Below are 23,495 nucleotides of genomic sequence, written 5' to 3' on the forward strand. Positions count from 1 at the left end.
ACACACACACACACACACACACACACACACACACACACACACACACACACACACACACACACACACACACACACACACACACACACACAAATGTAAATTCTGACATGTGAGGACTGTGGGGACTCCCAAAAAAGGTAGAGATATTTTCAGCACCTGCCAGGTTACTGCCAGTTAAACCTGTGTCCTCTGAATAGGGGATTAAAACCTGCTGAAACTGAGCCTGGCTGATGGAATTAGCATGAATAGAAAGGTAGGTGGTGATGCCTACCCAGATGCTGCTATTTTCATCTGTCTGCACTTGTTTGACAGTGGAAGCTGTCCTACATGCCTATGTAGGACTAGCCAGGCTCATGACACATGTGACAAATGTTATTTCAAGTCATACATGTTTTAGTAAAACAATATTTGGTGTGTGTGTGAGGTAGCACATCATAGAAAACTCATGTTTGGATTCTTCCTTCTTTTGTGCCATATACGGTAATGGAAAAAAGTGTCTTTGGATTCAAAGGTTTTCTGTGTGAGGAGATAATAAATACAAACTTCACACCCTCAGCAGGTTCTAAAATTAGGTAAATACAACCTCAGAAGTACAGCTACACGTGGGATATTATACCGTATTATTATTTATCAGAATAAAAACTAAAAATGCAGAAGCAGTGCCTGAAAAGCTAAGCACTATCTTCCTGCTTCCACTACTCACGATTCAGACAAGCCACAGTTAACATGTTAAAGGCTCAAGTTCATGACAGACATGGCTGGTTTGGAAGGGCTATCAGGGCCTCTTCTCTTTAAAAAGAACACAGCAGCACAGCTTAGGCCTGGAAAGCTGCATCTGAACAAACCACAAGACTCCTGCAACAATGTCCTTTGGACAGAGACCAAAGTGGAGATGTTAGTCCATCATGCACAGCAGCACATTTGGAGAAAAAGAAACACAGCACATCTCATACCAGCTGTCAGCAGCGTGGTGGAGGCATGAGGATTCTTCTAGAGTCAGATGTGAGGCCATCTGTCCAAAAGCTAAAGGTTGGACCAAACTGGGTCAACAGGACAAAGATCCCAAGCACATCATCAAGTGTCCAACAGAAAAGTATCCAGGTGCTGCAGTGGTCCAGAGTACAGACCTCAGCCTGACTGAGATGCTGTGGTGGGAGCTTCAGAGAGCTGTGCATACATGCATGCTGCAAAACTCACTGAACTAAAGTAACTAAGGAAGCTCAGAGCCTTTAATATGTGCAGCAAGATGTCAGAGATGTTTATGTCTGTGGTAGCGAGTGCATCTAGTCTCTGTTCTCCCTCAGACTCCACCTCGCTGCCATAAAGAACACTACCATTCTCTTCAAAGCTGCATAATAACTCTTCGTTCTGTCAGACCCCAAACATATTTGTATCATACCTCCATGCAGCTGTTATTCTCATATTTAGAGAGTATTTATGATTTATTAATGCAACTTGCAATTTTCTCTTACACAATGTGAGTCTTGTACTGTTTTAATCCAACTTCTTTTTTCATCACTGTCGTAAATATATAAAGTTCCTCACCTCATCGTGCAAGGTCTTCATCAGGCGCCTGCAGCACTTTTATTCTAAATGTGTTGTTTATTGCAGACTTTAGTATTTTTGCTCTTGATCGTGAAAATAAAAACCTGGTGTTAGAAAGGATCATAATAAGTCATGTTTAAAGGCTAACCCCACTGGCCTGTTACACCAAGCAAAAATATGCACGTTGACAAAATGTTACTGCAGCTAGAACTTCTGCACGGCTGTTGTTAACATCTTGCAGCGGTTAAACACTGACTGTCAGTGCTAAACAAAACCTTCCTGACAACGAAGTCGATACAGTACTCAAACAATGCTTTGATGTGGAATAATCGAACATCTTTCACCAGCTACAGGTATTTTATTAGTGTTTCGGCCCACAGCTGCATATCTAAATGTTTACTACTTTGCCCTCCGGTGAGTTTCAGAGTATGATGCGATGTGCACCGTCTCAAAGGTGAAGGAATTACATGGATCACGGGTCAGTAGGAGAGAAGCAAAGGCCATCTCTGCTGGTACTTTAGCTACTTTGAGCTCTTCCTTCTCAACATCAACTCCACTCATATTAACTTTTTTTCAGGGGTCCAATTCAAACCAGTGCCAATAACAGCGAAGGACATCGCTGACTGATGTATGAGCGAGGCAGCAAATACATCGCAGGGTTACCTAGACAACGGAACTTGGAGTGTCCACTAGTGACCACCTGTCAGCTACAAAGCAAAGTGCAACAATCAAGCTGCTTCAAATGTGGACCAACTTTCAGGAAATAGCAACACTTCTCCAGAAATATTCTAGAATTCGCCACGTTTGGTCAGAAGATTATTGTACCATTGTTTCCACAATAGCGCTGCTCAACACTGAGCTGCAGGCACCTTAGGATTTCACAAACAAATGCTGGGAAATGCTGATTTGAATAGAAACTCCTGTTCCCTCTATTGCAATCCTGCACTCCTGTGCATTTGTGTTCTAATCCCTCCTGCCGGCCAGCCTCCTTCCCTCTATCCTACCAAAGCAAAGCGCTGCTGCAGAACAACAGCAGAAACTGTAGCGCTGGCCTGACGCCCAGGCAGGGCCAAATTCAGAGATAATACATGCTTCTTTCAGAAATACCTCAACACTTTCTATAAAGGATTTACAACATGGGGTTAGAGTATAAGGAGCTATTCTTCGAGTATAACAATCTACCTCTGAGCATGTGGGTGTGCAGCGTGAGATAGAGAATGGCATCAGGAAAAAGGGGAAATGAAAGAAGGAGAGATTCAAAAAAGGATATAAAAAGAGGAGGTGCTGGGATAAACACACAGGGAGATAAAGCGGGAATAAAGAGAGGAGATAAAGAGAGTGAAATAAAGGGGAGAGAAATCTGGTCTTCAGTGATCTTTTCGAGAAGTCTTTTCTTTTTTTGGCTTTGTTATTTTTGTTCACGGGTGAACACAGGGTCATGTGCCAAATACTACACAGCAAACATCACAGAGCATCATTATGACTTTGAGTGCGTGTGCATCCGCTGTCTGGGAAGTTGTGTCTGGCTGACTTGTACGGGTGTCACCCAGACAAAACGCAGCACATTTACATCCCTAATTGTCTCCCGGCCTGTCTCCTTTGGTGAAATGTGGAACAAATCTTGCTGTCAGACTTGTGTTTTTAAAAGTTTTTAATGAGAAAATGAGCAGCAAAAGGCATAAACAAGTTGTGAATTATAAATCGCATTGAGCGAAGACAACCACCCGTCGTGATGGAGCGAGAAAAAAAAAAAGACAATGAGTGTTAAATATGCACAATATTACGCCAGCACGGCGCAGATCAGGCTTCATGAAAGCAATCTTTATCACTAAAAGGAGCGTGCAGGCCAGAGATACGGAGAGCTTCTGCAGAAACCGAGGGAGCGCACGAACAAATCGCTGATAAAAAAGAAAAAGTAGTCTGTGTTTGGTATGAAGATAGAAATAGAACAAACGGAGTGTTTTCTGAGTTAAACCCAGGGCCAAAACCAACACATGATGAAATAGTTAGATTAGGAGCAATGCCCCTGGGACATGTGTGCAGAACTGATTCTGTCAAAATATCACCGCCGATTTACATAATCATTGATCTGAAAAAGGGGCTTCTACAGCTCTGTGTGCTGAAACATTGACTTTCCCTGTCATTCCTGATGTTTTTATAGAAAACCACGAAGTAAAAAACTCATCAGAATAATGATGTGCGTGTCGAGGCGGGGACTCTATAGAATTCCACGTGCTGCTGAGTTCAGGCTTCAGATGGTCCTGTGGCACTGGAAGTGTTTGCTACAGAAATAAAATGTCAATACTCTGGCTAACCTTTAGTTGCTCTTTCAGCTGTTCCAAAAAACTCCACACACGGAGTTGTAACCTGTCCACATCCACACAAAATGCTCCACAGCCCCTTTGAAGTGCTTCTACGCTGAAACCGCTCCATTTTGCTTCACCGTTGCTGTCAACCCTGCAGAGGGCAACTGACTCTTGGCCCCGTTTCAGCACACAGGCCAACAAGTAATGTGGGCAGAGCGGCCGACGGCTGAGGGGAGCATCTGATCTGGGTCAGAAAGACGTGCACTGCGGTCGTGGTGGCGACAGTGAGCTCATCCCCCCACAGAGGGACCCTCACTACTTCTGCTTCACTGAATAAACCATCCAACTCTCCGCTGTGCTAATGTCAACAGGTGTTCAATTTGTCTCTGCAGTGTGGGCTTATGCAGAGTAATTATATGGCAAAAGAGCTCTATAATAGAGAATAACCTCACTGCATGATGCAGCAGCACTCTTGCTCTCTGCACTGTGAGGAGCTAAGGAGAAAGGCATTATCAGACCTGTAGCAGGCTTGACATTCATGCTTCATATGGAGTCACATCCGAGTCCTCCACAAAAGCTTCCGTGAGACAAAGGAAGGCACAACACAGCCAGTGACCAGACACATTTATATTCATGACATCATAGTGTGTTTATGACATAAGGTTGTAGCTGTTCTAAAAATGCACAGAGCCAAATATACTAAGTGGAACTAATAAGCCTGACTGCAAAACGCTGTGTGCTGGACTGGAAAGTTTGTCGGGTGAATAATCTGTGAAACAAATTGTCAGCCAGTTCTTTTCAAAGATGCCCTGCACCATCAATCAGACCTCAGGAGGGAGGATCCACTAACCAGCACAGCAGTGTAACTGTGGGGTTCATGCACATGTCTCAGAATAACACTTCAGGAAGCAGCTGAAGAAGCAGCAGCAGGTTCTGATAAAAGGGAAACTGTTAAAATCTGAAGGTTGAAGGAACAAATAGAAGAAACCAAAAGATGATTTGCCACCAGATCCTGATCCATGCATGCATCACTCCCCTTTATTCTGACTTAAATCCAGTGACCCCTGAACGACATTCTTTGAACACACTTCACACCTGAAAAAGAAGAAAAGACTACATGAGAGCTGATTTGTGAGGCTGCAGATCTCTACATGCGCCCTGCTGTGTGAAGACACAGACGTCTGCTGCCTGAAGTTTTCATTATGAACCAATGTCTGCGTAGCAATGTAACTAATACCCTGAAACACTGCCAACTCTGCTGCTCCCTGTAACTTTATGCATGTGTAATGAGCCACTCCCCCCTCTCTCGGTCCTCCATGTTAAGCTCTGCTCTCTTACATTAAACAGAAGTATTAAGGAGCAGAAATAGACGCGTCTCAGCTCGAAACATCTGGCTGAGCAACTACAGGAGCCAAAGGTTAGGCATGTATTCCCTCCTCATTCCAAATTATCAAAGCAGCAACTTTAACAACCACATAAGGTGCATAAAATATCATTATTTGAAAAGTTTGAAAATTGCTCTTGCAAACGTAAAAAAAAAATCCTGTCCGAGTGGTTCCTTCATTTTCTCTCTAACTTTTCAACACCTACAAATATGCAATGCACTTCTGCGAGCTGCAGAAGCACCTGTGTTTGTGACCTTTAATAAATCTGGTGCAATATTTCCTATAAGTGCACTCTTCCTATTGGAGTTTAGACTGAGATAACACAGCTCCTGTAGTCAACATCCAGCCAACATTCCTTTACAGGTAGCGTCGCACTCACAGCAGTTCGCCTGCGTTCTTGTTTACAGGTGGAGGGGTATAATTACTGGGGAAACATCCACCATTCCCGAGCAAATACAGGGAGCATCAGTCAGCTTGGATGCTGGCAGGTCTGCTTGTTCAGCTCTTTAGCTCCATAACCTAAGCAATACCTTATTTTTCCACCAGGGGCAGCAGAGCAGATCTTTTACTGAAGGTCTCTGTTCATCTGTTGAAACATAGATACTGAATAAAGCACTGAAAAGGTTAAGATTGCAAGGAGGGATCCAAAAATAGTGGCAGTGCTGTAATCAGTCCAAACATGCATGAGGTGATTACTCTGAAGGGGAGATTGGACACATTTAAATCGACAGATTTCAGTTTATTTCGGGCCAGTTTCTGAAACCATAGTTGCTGCTGGCTTGTCCCACCATAACTCAAATCAGCTTTCAGTTCTTCTCCCTCGATTCTGATCATTTAGCTCCAAGCATGCCTTCTTTAGCTTTTTACGGTTCATTGAAGGCTGCCGATGTGGGTTTCTTTTACTGCTGTTTTAGAAGAATGGAGCCAGGGGGAAGGTGGCATTTAAAACGTCTATTAATGCATCACAAATGGATGCAGTCAGACAAAGTTAATGATAACTGGGCTGTATGTCTGTTTTAGAGGGCACAGTACAGTAACAACCAGAAACTTCTCTCTGTGTTTCATTTATCTATCTATTCTTTTCTAGACTTGGTGGTTCAGATCAGCATCAGCCAGCCCGGCCTGATAATCAAACCTGCCCGACACAGACACGGTTGCAGTAAATCACTCCACACCGAGCCTGAGTCAACAGTTTCTCTCGATGGCTCCCGGATACATTCAGCCTCAACGCTGTGTCATCCTCCCGGGGCTGATTGGCAGCCTCAGGATGACTGTGCTTGTGCAGAGCCCAAGGCCTCTAGAGATCCGATTAGAGATAGAGTCCCTCTGGTAACTTAATGTTCTGATGGAGTTAGGCTGCCTGAAAATGAAATAAAATGTGTTGCTGCTCAAATTTGCCAGAAACTACAAGAAAACTGGAAGATGTGGAAGTTACTGTCACCATAATGTGATATATTCATATAATTTTATCATATTAAGTTACAATTTGTAGTTGTTACATCATTAGTAATTAGCCAGTTTGGGTGAGTCACCGATAAAGATGCTGCTCTATCAAAGGAAAGGTCATTCTTTTTTCTGTATGCTAGGCGAGCCGTCCTTTTAGCACAGTTCAGGTTGGATGGTGACAGCAGCTGATGCTGTTGTTAGGCGGCCCACGCTACATGTGTTTGTAGGTTACTGTATGGAAAGTGCTGGCAGAGATCTCAATCGATATATGCAACTGTTCTTGAATTTTAAGATAAAGGTCCAAAAATTAACAGCTCCTTATGAGCAAGAAAAACACCCTTTTAACAGGGAGCAACCTGTTAAAACCAGGCTCGGGGAGGGAGGGCCACCAAAGACACAGTGTGGAAGAAAGCCTGAGCTTAATAAGGCTTTATAAAGACACAGAGAGAAACATTTGAGTGAAGAAGAAACACCCAGTGCATCATGGGATGCCCCCAGCAGCCTAGACCTATTGTAGCATAACTAACGGAGAATTCAGCATCACCTGATCCAGCCCTAACTTTATGCAGGTGTAAATAAATATATTTTGAAATAAACTGACACTTTTTCCTCATAAAATGACAGTTTTCTATTAATGCATGCTGGCTGTATCCTTGTAAGGACTTTACATTATAATATAAAGCACCTTGAGGTGACTTGTTGTGATTTGGTGCTATATAAAGAAAACAGAACTGAATTGACGGGTCAGTTTAAGATTGATAACGGTTATCATTGCTCCATGTTTCACCAGTAACTAGTTTTTAGAAGTCTGGTTAAACCAAGCTGTCAGGCAGCTGCTGCTGATTACATCAAAATGGCGAGTGTGGCAAAAGTTTTGACCCCAATACATTAAAAAAACGAATTTTTACTATAATCAAAACCATCTGTTTCATTCTGGACTGTATCGTAAGGGTCTCCATGAAGCTGGACAAAAAGGAGTTCTTGAGTATTCAGAAATTAATCAGTTTGGTTATAAGAAAAGTTTATAAAGACCGTCTCACCCTGATTCCAAGCTCCACATTTTCTCCACCATAAATTTCCATGCCCTCATCAAGCAGGCCAATCTCTTCAAAGTATTTCCTGTCGACCACAAAGCAGCCAATCAGAGCAGGGCTCCTAGAATGAGAGGAAAGAGAAAAGGTCACAGAAAAATGAAGCTTGCTTTATATTAAAGTGAATGCACTGTCATTAGGCCCTTTAAAAAATATAATGCAAAGCCTTCTCCTCTACCCACATACAACAGCTATGTCCTAATCCACAATTAGCCTCATACTGGGGCTAATTGTGGGGATCAAGCCCCCTGCAGATCTATTTTTCAAGTACACTGCACATTCGCTGCTCTAAACATAGTCCTTAGTCTTGCATGAAAACCCAAGCAGTGCATTATACTCACAAATGATGCAGCTGTCAAAATGATGCCTTCACCTAACACAACTACTTCAGGACATTTTGTGGAAATTCAGGCGGGAAGAGTACACAAATCTTTCATCAACATCAAACTGAACCAACAGGGGTGAAAAATAACTCCTATTAGTATTCATGCTGTCAGTCGCACACATCTCTTCTTATCAATATGAAATACAGCAGCGCAGCAAAAACAGCTTGTTTGGGTGAATTTTGCATCCCAGTGGATACACACAGTGGCAAACAGCCAGAAACCAAAAAAAGACCCCCCCCCCCCCCCGGCTTTCAACACATTCTTTTTCATACAACATTCAGTTAAAGAGTTGTTTTTATTTTGCAGCCTATAGCGTACAGCAAATACTGAGCTATGGAGTTCTCATTATCAATCTGCAGTGGTGCTAAATGTGAGGTGCAGAGGAAACACTTCCAGGTGTGCTGAAGCATTAAGAGTTCCTTTCACTGGAACTAAGAGCTGAGCCCCCGCACCGTAATCCCCCCTCCACCAAACTTTACACTTGTGCAGTCAGAAAAGTACCGTTGCCCTGGCAACCGCCAGATCCAGACTGGTCCGTCGAACTGCCAGACGAAGGAGCGCGATTGGTCACTCCAGAGACATGTCTGCACTGTTCTGTATTTCACTGCATTTTAGTAGTAGTATCCATTATCGCATTCAAAGGTGGATTTTCTGAAGCTCAGCGGAACAATGTGCGTCCGAACACTGCCTCTCACAGACCGTAACTCATCATCTTCTGATAACTAGGAAGAGCACAATACGCATGTTTACTTAAGAAATTAGATACCGATTTAACAAAACTGCTCTGAAAGCCATTAAGCGGTAACAATACTCTCAAGCGGTCCTCCCGAGCAAATCCAGCAGCAATCTGCACTTGAACAAAAGTGCTTAAGAAGATAGAGAAATATATAATTGGGCCCATTTATCTTCCTCCATTACAATATTGAGCAGGATACGTCCTCTTGTTTTTCTCCAAATCTATAAACACTGTATTATTGATTTACTTGCCATAAACCTCAACAACAGACATGTTATCCTCTTTGCACGTATTGGTGAGCAGGCAATTCTGCTGTCATTACTGGGCTGTTTGTCTGTACTGGTCTCTGGTGTGCGTAAGCAATCTTTCTCCGTTATATTGGCAACACTTTCCTGGCCACTGAAGATCATTCTTTGTCGGTATGCGTGGTGACTGTGCGTGGTGTTCAGGACATCAAATAAGCAGACATAAAATGCACCTGCTCTCCTTCTTAAATGTTAACTGTAACGGCCCACCGAGACCGTTTTTATGTCTTACACTTAATTTGCTCTGTAGCTGTATTGCTTCCCGCGGGTTTTATACGGGTTACAATACTGACACTACACTAAGCAGAATTTACATGCGTAATTATTCATGGGGATTAGTGTTGGAGAAATTATAATGTAAAAATAATGAGCTTAGTAAGTGATCTTATCAACCCTACTTCAATATGCTTCAAGTCAAATGATTAATAATTAATACATTCTTGGACTTCTTTCTCATAAAGAGGTTCCTTTTAATAAAATAAAACCATTTCTTTTTCCCCCCCTCATATTTTTTTTTACATTATCGAGCCTCAGAGCTCATCTCCCGTTTACCTGATAGGCGCCGTGTTGTTGTGCTGCGTCCACCAGGACTTTGGCGGGTTGAGGTATCTGCACCACAGCTCCCAGTCGAAGCCCTGAGCAGACAGAGGGTATTCCTCGATCTCAAAGGTGTCATACTTGATGTTGTCAAATGAAGGCGAGACCACCCGGGTCCGGTCCTCCTTTATTCGCTGCAGAATAGGCTCCGCCCTGCAGGATGATAAAGTACAGATAGGAATGTGTTTATAAAGACAAAAGCAAATTATTGAAGAGATCGGTTTTACGCTGCAGGGATTAACGTGGTCTCTCCCATCATCTCACATCATGTTGTGAGAAGAATCAACACCATAAAGTATAGATTACTGGAAAAACAGTCTTTGTAGATGTGGTTTCATCACATTTTGACTCTGCATCAGCTACAAGCAGAGCTGTGCTAAGCCTGTCCGAACCTATGTCTTCCCCACCCAATGCACACATCTCCTGTGGTGTGCACAACCACACTGAGTTCTGTACCACACAGGATGTGGCACTGGGCACTGCTCTCGTCGTTCACTGCTAACGGGGGAAGTTTCTTCTGATCTGAGGTCATATTAGAAAGAACCGAGTAGCAAGGCAGGACAGGCAGGGTGTTTGTGGCTCCTGAGAGGGGTGAGAGGCTCATGTGTATTGGCGTGCTTCCCGATGCAGTGAGGGGGCGACTGGTGGCACCAGCTAAACCACCAGCTGGAGCGATTGGCACACGCATAATGGGGTCGGTGTGCCCACCAGCAGACACATCCATTTGTGCAGATTTGACAGGGAAGCACTGCTGCCCGGCTCCCAGGCAGGGACGTTAGGGGCCCAAAGGTTGTCTGTGAATACCCCACAAAGCTGTGGTGGGTCTTGAGTTAACTGCACAAAGCGATGCTAAGAGAGGTGTGTAGTGGAACCTGGGGGCACAAAATGCTTGTCCGGCTGTATTTGTAAGACCTGCGACTGATTGGCGACCTTTCTTTGTCTTTTCTGATTGACTGCAGGACAAGAAGGAAGAGCCTGCTGCTGTGCTGCTTTATCAACTACTCCCCCTGGAGGATCATGTGATAGTGTTACCTTGTTTTTTCTAATATTCCTGTGCAGCTTTCTGTTGAGCGAGGAGGAGTGAGCAAGCTTTCTAATAAGCTTTGATTCTTTTCCTCTAAAGAGACGTTTAGTGAAGAAATTACATTTTGTTCCAGTAGATATTTGTTTTACTCATTCATTATTTCACTTTGCTTTTACTTCTGTGCGGGTGTTGATTCTTTTGGTGTGCACATACTCTGTAGCAGCCTTTTTATTAAATGTATTTCTTTTAAAAAAAGACGGAAAGCTTTTGTTGAGCAATCATCTTAAAGCCGATACATGTGGTTCAGAACTAATTTGTGTGCTATTAATTTGGTCACAGTTGCTTCATTATGCATCTTTTTGTCATGTACAAATACAGTCATCTCAAAGACAGGATAATAAACTTCAGGTAACTGATCTAACATCCAAGACTGGACCCTAAAAATTCTGCCTGCTCTAAATGTCCCTAAAGGATGGAAAAACAAACAGCACAAGACACAAAATGTTCACCTTGAATCATGTTTGAATTTTTGAGCCTTATTTGCCTCTTTGCTTTGTTTTGATTAAATAAATATAAAAGACAGTTTTTGTGGTCCCTTTTGTCTTTATTGAGCCTAAATCTCATTGGTGTATTTTCACAGTTTATGTTCCTGATTCTGCTCCGATTGGGCGGAGCAACCAAGTAATTTTATCCAGCTTTTATTTAGTTCAAAGCTCTGTTTCAGCAGTGTCATTATCTCAAAGTACCAAAATGCAAATGAAGAAGTCAAAAGAAAACAGAAAAGTCAAAAGGCCCCAGACACTGGCAGAGGAAACAGCCTAAATTATTCCTCTTCTATCTTATATTTGTCATGAATATTACTGATGCTGCCTGCTGTCAGCTGAAGATTCTTTGCCCTTAAGAACTTTATAACCCGGCTGCGTGTTCGGGTTTGTTTGTTTTGAAATTTGCATTTTAACAGTAGAGAAATAAAAAGTTCTTTAAACTGAATTTGAAGCCTAAAAAAGTCAAACATGTATTAAATATCACACGAATGAGTCTGTCTGGGAAAAAAGAATGTGATAAAACAATCTGGGGAATTGTCAGTTCAAGCTGGGAAATGAGACGGCCGTCTTGACTGGATCAGGAAGGTCATCCCGCTGGAGAGCAGCGAGCACAGAGCTGAATCAAGGACTGAAGGAGTGCAGCTGAAGGCTCATCAGAGACAGCAGAATCAGTGGAAGCAGTAAGGTGGTGTCTGGAATCTGAAGTCCTTGAGAGATCCGATTCCATCCTACTTAGCCTTGTAAGCCATTCCAGAGCTGAGAATTGAATCGGAGAGTGAGTACAGGAAGTGGCTGGAAAATTCAGCGTTGGGGGGCTGAAGAGAGTCCAAAGAGTCCAACCAGAGCCAGGACTACAAATGAAGTCCTTGATCAAGTAATATGCAATTCAGCGGATGTTGACCACAAGGCTACGGGGCTGTGGTGGGATGATAACTTTGGCAAGTGGGACAACTCTTAAGATTCATGGGGGGATGTGGGCAGCCTGGGCAGTGATCACACACAGAGGGAAAGAGCACTGCTGTTGAAAAGCTGAGCAGATCACAAGATGTCCTGCTGCAGATAACGTCTGTCCCCAAGCAGAGATGCTGTTTGTCTATTTTTAACTCTTCGGCATTCAAACCTCGGACATTTTGTGACATTTCTTTGTTAATTATGTGGTTCTTCCAGGAAACAGAGTAGGTTTGTGATATAAAAAAGAAAAGTTGAAAGATTGCAAAGCAGACATTTAAAAATGTTCCTGTTTTAAAAGACGATTTTTATTCATATTTAGTGAAACAGGATTTAAATCAAAGTGGGTTGCAAAGCAGCTTGCAGAAAAACATAGTCCTTCACTCAAAAGCAGGGCATAATTTTTTTTAGCAGGTATCTGTACTTGTTGTCTCTTTTCAGCCATTAAGGTGGACCTTTAGGGTTCCAACGTTCTCTTGTTTTTAAACCTGAGACACTTTTTAAGGAGTCATGTTCGACTGTATGAGCAGAACCCCGGACTGCCGCTTAAAGGTGTGAGCTGTGTCAGTTTAAAACACCCTGCATAACTGGATGGTCCATCTTCAAACTCATTCAGGGCAGACAGGCAGGAAGAATTCAGCACTGACATTTCTGATGAAGTGTGTGAAAAATGTTTGGAAAACAGAGTCTCTTAAAATGCTAGGCATATTCTGAGTCGTCCACTGATTGCACTTCTCTGCCACTAGATTACATAAAATATTCAAAGGGATTTCACCTCTGTGCATAAAATGTTCGACGAAGGCAGGAACTCTTTTAGTTTAATAGATTACAGACTTTCTGAGGTTAAAGTGAAGGATTAATATGAAGCTCAGGTTGTCTCCCTATCCACAATGAAGAAGTCTGCTACACTCCAGGAACATGGGGCAGCCCAAACGTTTGTCACGAGGCTCAAGGATTTAAGAAATATACCACAATCAGAAAAAAAGCAGATACAATGAGTCAAGCCATTTACCTGACAATGACAACAAAGTTAAAATGATTGGTTAATGGTCTAATCGAGCAACAGTATTCTAAGGTAATACCTTTCAAATATGATGTAATACAGTAATTTCTCCTTAATGTCAGAAAACACCAGCGTTCTTAAATGTTAGATTTTCTTTTAATTTACAGTGGCTTGCAAAAGTATTCGGCCCCCTTGAACTTTTCCACATTTTGTCACATTACAGCCACAAACATGAATCAATTTTATTGATTTGCAGTTATTTATTTGTAAAAAATGTTTGGTATCATGTATGATTTTTGTTCCACTTCTCACGTGTGCACCACTTTGTGTTGGTCTTTCATGTGGAATTCCAATAAAATTGATTCATGTTTGTGGCTGTAATGTGACAAAATGTGGGAAAGTTCAAGGGGGCCGAATACTTTTGCATCCACTGTACATATTTTTGTATATCTCTACCTTTCTTTCCAAAAATCTAGAAAACAGATGTTTGAAAAAAAGTTTTTAATAGTCTTATCGAAAGTTCTTAAAGTTTAAGCATTATCAATATTAGCTTTAATTTCACGATCACTGTGTCACCAGCAAAATCTGAGAAGAACGGTTTTCTGACTCAAAATGAGATCTTTGCAAAATTGTGTGCTTGCTGTATCTCTGTCTTATCTAACAAAGCTGGGCACTCGGTTAATGCTAATGAGGCAGAACCTTACTGATCCTTTTGTGTTATTATTGATGTGAAGAAGACAAAGGCTGAGTGGAATGAGAAAAATCAGAGCCTTGCCTCTTCAATTTGTGGACTGCTAGAGGCTGTCATCTAAATGCAAACTACCACTGGCAGTTCCACGAGGGAGAAAACATAAACCTGGCACTGTGGCTCACAGTCATGCATGTTTGATCAGTTCAGGCCCACAGATGTATACGATAATAACATCAGAAATTCCCAGCATTAGAGAAGGGGGGGGGGGGGGGGGGGGCTCTTTCATCCTGCACTCTGATTGTTCTTGGGCGGTAAACCTCGCCTATGGCTGAGTTTTTTTTTCATCCGCTCGCACATATAAACACAGCGAGCCCACACAGATAAGCCTGGAATCTTGATATAGGGGGAAATCTGGGATCCACCTAATTAGTGAGACCTTCACATCAAAGAAAGGTAAAGGCTGGAGTGTTCACACGGGGAAGCGCCACGTCAGCTGAGAGAAAATTATTCTCTCACAGCTGAATATTAAAACATGTAAGGTGCTCTGGAACTCATTCATTTAGCTGCAGATCTCCAGATAGATTAACCCCAGCCTCCGTGAACTGCAATTAGTTAATATATCTACAAATTTATGGCAAATAAATTAGTTATATTTGAACAACATATTAGCCAGGAGCAAGTGATTTAAAAAGATCCGTTTTAGAAAAAAAAGAAGTGTCTAATAAAATAACTTCACTTTCTGTGTTTGACATTTTTAACTTCATTTAATTTTTTGTAAACAATAAAAATTCAGAAAATAACTTTTTTTGTGTTGTCAAATGAAGATGAAGTTCCATCTTATGTTAATGGAGCAGCAGGTGTGCCATTACGTCATCTCTCAGCATAGACTGAGCTTTGAACTACAGTACTAACAGGGATGAGAAAGAGAGATCATACAGGGAGTGCAGAATTATTAGGCAAATGAGTATTTTGTCCACATCATCCTCTTCATGCATGTTGTCTTACTCCAAGCTGTATAGGCTGGAAAGCCTACTACCAATTAAGCATATTAGGTGATGTGCATCTCTGTAATGAGAAGGGGTGTGGTCTAATGACATCAACACCCTATATCAGGTGTGCATAATTATTAGGCAACGTCCTTTCCTTTGGCAAAATGGGTCAAAAGAAGGACTTGACAGGCTCAGAAAAGTCAAAAATAGTGAGATATCTTGCAGAGGGATGCAGCAGTCTCAAAATTGCAAAGCTTCTGAAGCGTGATCATCGAACAATCAAGCGTTTCATTCAAAATAGTCAACAGGGTCGCAAGAAGCGTGTGGAAAAACCAAGGCGCAAAATAACTGCCCATGAACTGAGAAAAGTCAAGCGTGCAGCTGCCAAGATGCCACTTGCCACCAGTTTGGCCATATTTCAGAGCTGCAACATCACTGGAGTGCCCAAAAGCACAAGGTGTGCAATACTCAGAGACATGGCCAAGGTAAGAAAGGCTGAAAGACGACCACCACTGAACAAGACACACAAGCTGAAACGTCAAGACTGGGCCAAGAAATATCTCAAGACTGGTTTTTCTAAGGTTTCATGGACTGATGAAATGAGAGTGAGTCTTGATGGGCCAGATGGATGGGCCCGTGGCTGGATTGGTAAAGGGCAGAGAGCTCCAGTCCGACGCCAGCAAGGTGGAGGTGGAGTACTGGTTTGGGCTGGTATCATCAAAGATGAGCTTGTGGGGCCTTTTCGGGTTGAGGATGGAGTCAAGCTCAACTCCCAGTCCTACTGCCAGTTTCTGGAAGACACCTTCTTCAAGCAGTGGTACAGGAAGAAGTCTGCATCCTTCAAGAAAAACATGATTGTCATGCAGGACAATGCTCCATCACACGCGTCCAAGTACTCCACAGCGTGGCTGGCAAGAAAGGGTATAAAAGAAGACAAACTAATGACATGGCCTCCTTGTTCACCTGATCTGAACCCCATTGAGAACCTGTGGTCCATCATCAAATGTGAGATTTACAAGGAGGGAAAACAGTACACCTCTCTGAACAGTGTCTGGGAGGCTGTGGTTGCTGCTGCACGCAATGTTGATGGTGAACAGATCAAAACACTGACAGAATCCATGGATGGCAGGCTTTTGAGTGTCCTTGCAAAGAAAGGTGGCTATATTGGTCGCTGATTTGTTGTTGTTTTGTTTTTGAATGTCAGAAATGTATATTTGTGAATGTGGAGATGTTATATTGGTTTCACTGGTAAAAATAAATAATTGAAATGGGTATATATTTGTTTTTTGTTAAGTTGCCTAATAATTATGCACAGTAATAGTCACCTGCACACACAGATATCCCCCTAAAATAGCTAAAACTAAAAACAAACTAAAAACTACTTCCAAAAACATTCAGCTTTGATATTAATGAGTTTTTTGGGTTCACTGAGAACATGGTTGTTGTTCAATAATAAAATTATTCCTCAAAAATATAACTTGCCTAATAATTCTGCACTCCCTGTATTCCTCCCATATTGGACATAAATTGTTAAATTCAGAATTTATCTTAAAATCCTTTTTACATACAAATTCTTGAATAATAGGTCGTATCTGAACGGGAGGCAGAGCCTTCAGTTTTCAGGCCCCTCTTCTGTGGAACCAGCTTCCAGTTTGGATTCAGGAGACAGACACTATCTCTACTTTTAAGATTAGGCTTCAAAATTTCCTTTTTGCTAAAGCATTTAGGCTACGTTCACTCTGCAGGTCTTAATGCTCAATTCCGATTTTTTGATCAAATCCCATTTTTTTGTCTGCTCGTTCACACTACAATTAAAATGCGACAGCAAACGCGCTCTAGTGTGAACGCTCAAAGCGGCCCACATGCACAAAAGAAGACGTCACACACAATGCGCTGTTTAGACCCAGAGCAACAGTATTGTTTGACTGATGGCCCTTAATAGACTTCAGACTTTATATTTCCCAATTTTTGCTTTAAGTTATTTTGTTATTTACATAATAATGTGAATAACCTAGAGCTGGGCGATAGAACGATAACGATATGTATCGCGATATAACTTTTTCTCGATAGAAAAATTAAACTATTGCGATAGACCTCGCCGCTCTTGTCCTCTTAAAAAAAAAAAAAAAAAAAAAAGAACAGCCAATCCAAATTACGTAGCGCAGAGCTGAACCAATCACAGGAAGAGCCATAGAAGTTCCGTAGTGTGAAGGTATTTCGGCTATTTCAAGTCTGACAAAAAACAGAGTAGCGTGCACTGTAAATTGTGCCGAAAGCAAGTCTGGAAATACAATAAACTGGTGCATGCGTCACACTGTGCGCCACGTTATTGTTTCAGTGAAATGAATTTCTACAATACTGTTACTGTTAATTCTACTCTCTGCAGTGTTTAAATGCTTACATATACACAGTTACTGTCCCTCCACACATACGACTCGGTTCTGCTTCTATGCCCCAGCTTTGTTTACTTTTTCCCACCGAGGCTTCTAGACTTCTGATTGGCCAACATTTCTGCACGGTTAGGAATCTAGCGCCACCTGCTGCTTTGGCATGTTCATAGCAGCGTTTTCCTTCATTTCTGCCTTTATGTGTGGACGGGATTATTTTTTAAAATGAAAACGGAAAATCTCAGTTTTCAAAAATACCCGTGTACGTGTGGACGTAGCCTCAGTCTCTGACTGGAAGCGCTAATTCGTCATTCGGCTTTTGTCAGACTAAAGTAACTGTTAAAACTGTTTGAAAAGCTCAGCTATACAACAAGGAGAGATTGAGAATTTCCTTTTAGTTCTCACTTTATTTGATATTGACAAAAGTTAGTCAGTTTTGTCTGTTCTTCTGTAAAACAAACTAAGATTTATTTTTAGAATTAATATTTTGTTTCTAAGTGGAATTGACAATTTAGTCTGTTTCGTTTGTTCTGTTTTGAAACTTAAACGCTTTAGCGGCTGCCTTTTGTGTAGTTTGCAATATTTGCCTTTATTTATCTGAAAAAGTCTCATGTTCCTTAAGTACATCTACCCTGTTGAACTTATTATGGGAAATAAATATTTAAATAAAAACAAGCTGCTGATTATTTCACATTTTACTTGTGAGCAACGGCACATTTAAATCTTACAAATATAGTTATTTGGCTTATATCGTGATAGATATCGTTATCGCCTGAAATGAAAAAAACATATCGTGATATGAAAAAATCTTATATCGCCCAGCTCTAGAATAACCTAATAATGATCCTTATTGCTGTTTTAGAGGAGCGGTGCTTCAAAGGATAGTTGCAGATTTCTGTCAGAATCTGCAGATTATACAGTACAAATAAAATGTTCACGTTTCTCCAACGTTGTCTTCCCAACAGTTTCACTGACATCAGGATGGCCAGGAAGCCTTCGCGATGTCTTCTCCGGCGCTGATAATTGGCGTCTGTCTTGTGTCGGTGACGTAAAAGACGGATTTAATGCAACATGACCATCAAACAGCAGTCGCTTTCTAAAACATCAGATATGTATGGGATTCAGCACCACATACGAAAGTGAGATTATAGAGGATTACTGTGATAACAGCCGGACAGTCTCTCTAACATAAAACACCCTATAATTACTGGACTTTGATTCAAAATAGACAACACTGCCGATAATTGCAATGGATGGTAGAGGCAATTATGCAGATCGAGCAGTCAGTGCTTTGTGGGTAATTATACAGCAATTTCTCAATTTCTGCAAAAAGAAATGTAGAATCTTCCAGAGGGTGGCCGAGATTCGGAGCACAGGAAGGAGCGTGGAAAATAAAGGTTTAGGAGGAAGGTGTCAGCAGAGGAAGACAAATGTTACGGTCGCTGACCTCTAGTGGCTCTCCCTCTGTAGAAGAGTTGTTTTTCTCCTTTTCTTGTGTTGCAGGTCTGCCTCATGAGCCGCAGCTGAGGTGTGTTCCAGCTCGTCAGCCACGGCATATAGGCTGCCATCCTAAACTGCCACACCCCCTGCCATTTTCCCCATGTTTGCCAGAGCTGTGAGCTGTAGAGTTTTGGGCAGCGGGCCTTAGTGTGTATGTGTGTGAGAACTTACCCTCTGTGAACTTTGGTTTTTCTTTCTTTTATTGTAAGCAAAGGTGTACCCTTATTGTGTTAATTAGTTTGTCATTGTGGAAGCAGGTAGGGGTTCTCTGCCATTTTTGTTTCAACTGTTTTCTCCTGGTTTGGTTAGACAGGGAGCTCAGCCATTGTATTTTGTTTTGGTTAGTGAGTACTTGGTTTTGATTTCTAGCTAAAGTGGGGTGTTTTGTTTATTGTTTTGGCCTTGGAGACCCTGAAGAAAAGAGCTTCCCTGTGCTTGTTTTACTGTAGTAGTTTTAGGCAATAAATCTTGTATACTGACATCTATTTCTCCAGTAGTTCATGTGTTCCCTCTCACTTTGTGTTACCCCTCGCTCCAGTCGACACTTCGTTCTTAAGTGGGGCGTAACAGTACATACATGCCAACATACATGCACTTCATCATGTAATTATGTTTTGCCACCATATTTGGCGATGACTAGGAGCCCATATAGAGAATATGAGATTATAGAGGATTACTGTGATAACAGCCAGACAGTCTCTCTAACATAAAACACCCTATAATTACTGGACTTTGATTCAAAATAGACAACACTGCCGATAATTGCAATGGATGGTAGAGGCAATTATGCAGATCGAGCAGTCAGTGCTTTGTGGGTAATTATACAGCAATTTCTCAATTTCTGCAAAAAGAAATGTAGAATCTTCCAGAGGGTGGCCGAGATTCGGAGCACAGGAAGGAGCGTGGAAAATAAAGGTTTAGGAGGAAGGTGTCAGCAGAGGAAGACAAATGAAAGAGACGGAGAAGAAAGTAACACAGAAGAGCAGAGGCGTGCCCACTGCTTTGTCATTACTACAAGTGAAATCACATGCGTTACTGGGAGCGTTAATAACACTGGCACAAATACAACAGCGGCTATTATGGCAGTGACGAGCGGCACAACAAGAAACATTTAAACACAAAAACACATTGTCAACAAAGTGTGCTTAAAGAGAGGGGAAAGTGGACGGAAAAAGCCTCGTTCGCTGGCTGAGCTCTTTTGTGTCTCAGCCAAGAGTGATTTTATTAGCCACAGACAAATACCCCCACTGTGGCAATACGTAGGAGGTTTGTGTCAGAGCTTCGTACAGGGAGGGAGGGAGGACTGGAGTGGGTGGACGAGTGGAGGGTTAGGAACCTTGTAAGTGTCTCTCGTCGAATGTGAAGCACACAGCAGCAGCAAATGTTATTTTGGATCCAACCCAGACAGTAAGATGAAGCACGCTGAAGAGCAAAAAGCAAGGCAGCACACACAAACGTGTTACCTGCAAATCGATGTTGAACTCGTGTGTGTGCGTGTGTGAGACATTCTGGCGGCTGTCAGAATGATTAACGGGTGCAAAGCAGTGTTTTTAAGAAAGGACCCCGAGGTCGCAAAGTGTCCTCGGCTCAAAGAGGCTGCTAGGAAGCAAAACAGCACTTGACAGAAGAGCTGACGTGTTACGGAGCTCAGCTGCCCCAAGACTGTCACGTGTTACACACAACCAGTTATGCTAATGGGGTCAGTAAGTAACTACTGCTCTCATTACTTAAGGTGCTTAATGGATTCATTAGGAAGTATTTCAACTGTGTGTCAACATGCTCGTCTCTGGCATCACGCGTGCTTGCAATTATTTAAACTCCAGCCTTAAGAGTGGGTTATTTCCAGGAAATAAAAGTGTCCTCATTAAAATGCAAATACATGCGACTCATCAGATTACCTGCTGTAACTAGGAAGCAAGGTTTAAATATTTAAACTTTCAGCAGGAAATGCAGGCAGGCCAAAATATCCCAAATAGTTGGAATAACGAATCTTTAACCTATAGTCAGTCTATACCTCAGGTGGCACATTGATAAGCCTTCTAGTTCAAAGAATTGCTCCTAAACTGTGTGACAAGTGGGATATTTGTGAGCATGCACTGCTGCGAATTGTTGTGGAAGTGTCGGTTAGCGAGCGTCCACGGGAATTTGAAGCCGGAGTAAGGAAACTGGAACTGTCGGGAAATCGATGTAGAACACGAATTTCTGTCAGTGTTACGATCACGAGAAAGTAAATAAAATAAAATCAAGACAGCGGTACGAGAGTAGCTTTTGTAATAAGGAAGTGCTCTGAATATGTCAAATCTCAAACTGTTTATTAGTCCAAACCAGAACTGTGAGCATTTCTAAGTAGGCATGACATCATTTTTAATTTTACATAACCAGATGTGATACTATGAGTTCATACTCTGTTATGAACATGATGTTTATTAGCATCATTTTAATATATAGACAAGTAAAGAAGGTCACTACTGCTCCAGTAATGTATAGCATTTCAGTAATTACAGTTACCTTTCCTGAAAAACAGGGAAAGACTTTACTTTTGTCCGATATTCAAACAATACAGCACATTTACATCACTGATTATAGTTCAGCCCATAAGATGAACGGCACTCTGTGCTCGTAAGCAGGAAGGGGGACTCACCTTTAGCAGCTTGACAACGATGAGTTTCACATCAGCTGCTCACAGTGTGGTGGTGTTGGATCGTTCTGTTTTTGTTCACCTTTTCCTGTTTTATTTTGAAAACATTGGTTTCTGTTCCTGTCAATTTTTATTCCTCGCTTTGCTCATTTTCCATCCTGGTTAGTTGTTTGCCCCGCCCTGATTAGTCTCACCTGTGCTGGCTTCCACAGTGTATACTGCCTATGCTGCCTGGCACCTTTGCACACCGCACGTGTAAATATATTCTTTTCTTAACGCAGCCGTTCACACCAACTGCGTAATTTTGCAGGATGAATTTGTGATTTTGTTTTTTCAGATCATCTCATGGGTGACGTTCAGGTAATGCTGCTCCACACGTCCAACACTCAGATCTGGATTTGATGTAATCAAGGTGGAATTTAATCAAAACTAGAGCTTACTTCATGAAACGGAGCCAAGAAGACAAAGTGGACGGTGAGGGAGTCAGTGTTAAAACATTCAACCTTAAAAATTACATGCAGCTGCCACTTGGCTTCAAATGAAGCAGAAAATGTAAAACCTCAATAACTAGTAAATGTCCTTTCATATTTCTGGAATGGCTATAACTGGGAGCGACGTTGCTAGTTATCATTATGATGCCACTTCATCTCATACTGACTGACTTATTCACCTCAGCTGCTTAAGATCACCGTCTTTCCCCCGTGCGCCTGCTACGTACACTGGATTATATTTTTTATACAAGTATTTTCTGTATCGGTTTCATATTAAAAGCCCTCTTCAGCTTCATAAACCGGTTAATATTTTGAGGATATTCTGACAGTTATCAGAGTGAGAGAGTCATTTCTCACAGGGACTGTAAGAGATGTTAAACTGTCGCCGTTGCAGAGTCGTACCGTACAGCAGATTGAACTGTCAGAAGTGATTTACTCATCAGTGTGCAGCTAAACAGTGAATCCATTAAAAATGATGGCAGCCTGTTCCAACCAGCACATTAACTCTGATAAAACCGGCAGTTTTTGACAAATTGCAAAAGTTACTGAAAGTCATTCACTCAATTCTGCAAATACTGTCAGACAACAACGACTGTGGCACACACAACGAAGAAAGTCACAGAAAATGCGTCTCTTAAGCCGGTAAGAATGATGGACTTTAATCTCTTGTTTTACTTCTTGAGTAAATTTTGTGAATATCAGAATAACAGTGAAACACACCTGAGACCACTCAAGCCAAATAAGCTGAAATCCTGAGAAAGGGAAAGAAAGCAGATGAGACCTGGAAAACATATTTAGTAAACCGGAAAGCTTATTTGTCTGATTTGTTACCATTACATGCAGGACTGCCCGCTGCCCTCACCCTGATTCAGGTGCACTTTCTAACTCAACTCAGCAATTAGCACTAGCTCTGCACTGATGGCCAGAGACAAGTTAAAGCTGAGGGTCACCTTCAAATGTAAACACAGTATAAAAACTTCAGCAAGTCTTTGAGCTGTCACTTGAAAGCCTCATGCAAAGAAATCAATTTAGATTAGAAAAAAGATTTGCTGTTGCTCACAAAGCACGAGATGGATATACAAATCTATCACCACCAAGTGTCAAGAACTGAGTGAGGAGCATCATCAAGAAATTCAAAGAGAGCCACAAGTACAGAACAAGCCTGACAGAGGTAGAAAGAGAAAGACTTCAAAGACTTTAGGAAGAAAACTAGGGAGAGATGTGTTTAACTACCCCAGACCCTGCAGAGGAATAGACTGTGCGGCTGCACACCAAGAAAAAGTCCACTTCTGTAGATAAAACTAAAGGTCTTTAGCCACAGAGATGCTACTTATGTTTAGACAAGGGAGAGGCACCACAGTCCCCACAGTGAAACACAATAGTGGAAGTATTATGCTGTGGATGCGTCAGTGCTTCTGGAACTTGGAACTAGTGACGGTGGAAGAAAGAAAGATATGTGACAACTTTAAATGAAAACTTCAAGCA

At 41.8% G+C, this 23,495-nt stretch overlaps 1 protein-coding gene across 2 annotated transcripts in view; it reads right to left on the reverse strand.

The window, feature by feature from the left end:
• Positions 1 to 23,495, reverse strand: part of galnt18a (UDP-N-acetyl-alpha-D-galactosamine:polypeptide N-acetylgalactosaminyltransferase 18a) — a 180,171-nt gene that overhangs the window by 44,891 nt on the left and 111,785 nt on the right. For both annotated transcript variants that reach the window (XM_085280894.1, XM_085280893.1), the window contains exons 5-6: positions 9,750 to 9,947; positions 7,720 to 7,834 (exon numbers count right to left, since the gene is read on the reverse strand). In XM_085280894.1, the coding sequence (XP_085137020.1) occupies positions 7,720 to 7,834; positions 9,750 to 9,947 (313 nt within the window). The remainder of the gene's footprint in view (positions 1 to 7,719; positions 7,835 to 9,749; positions 9,948 to 23,495) is intronic.

The sequence above is a fragment of the Mchenga conophoros genome, linkage group LG7 (genome assembly GCF_057382185.1).
Source record: "Mchenga conophoros isolate Kocher_MC1m ecotype Shallow Benthic linkage group LG7, M_conophoros_male_GT1.1, whole genome shotgun sequence".
Classification (NCBI taxonomy): Eukaryota; Metazoa; Chordata; class Actinopteri; order Cichliformes; family Cichlidae; genus Mchenga; species Mchenga conophoros.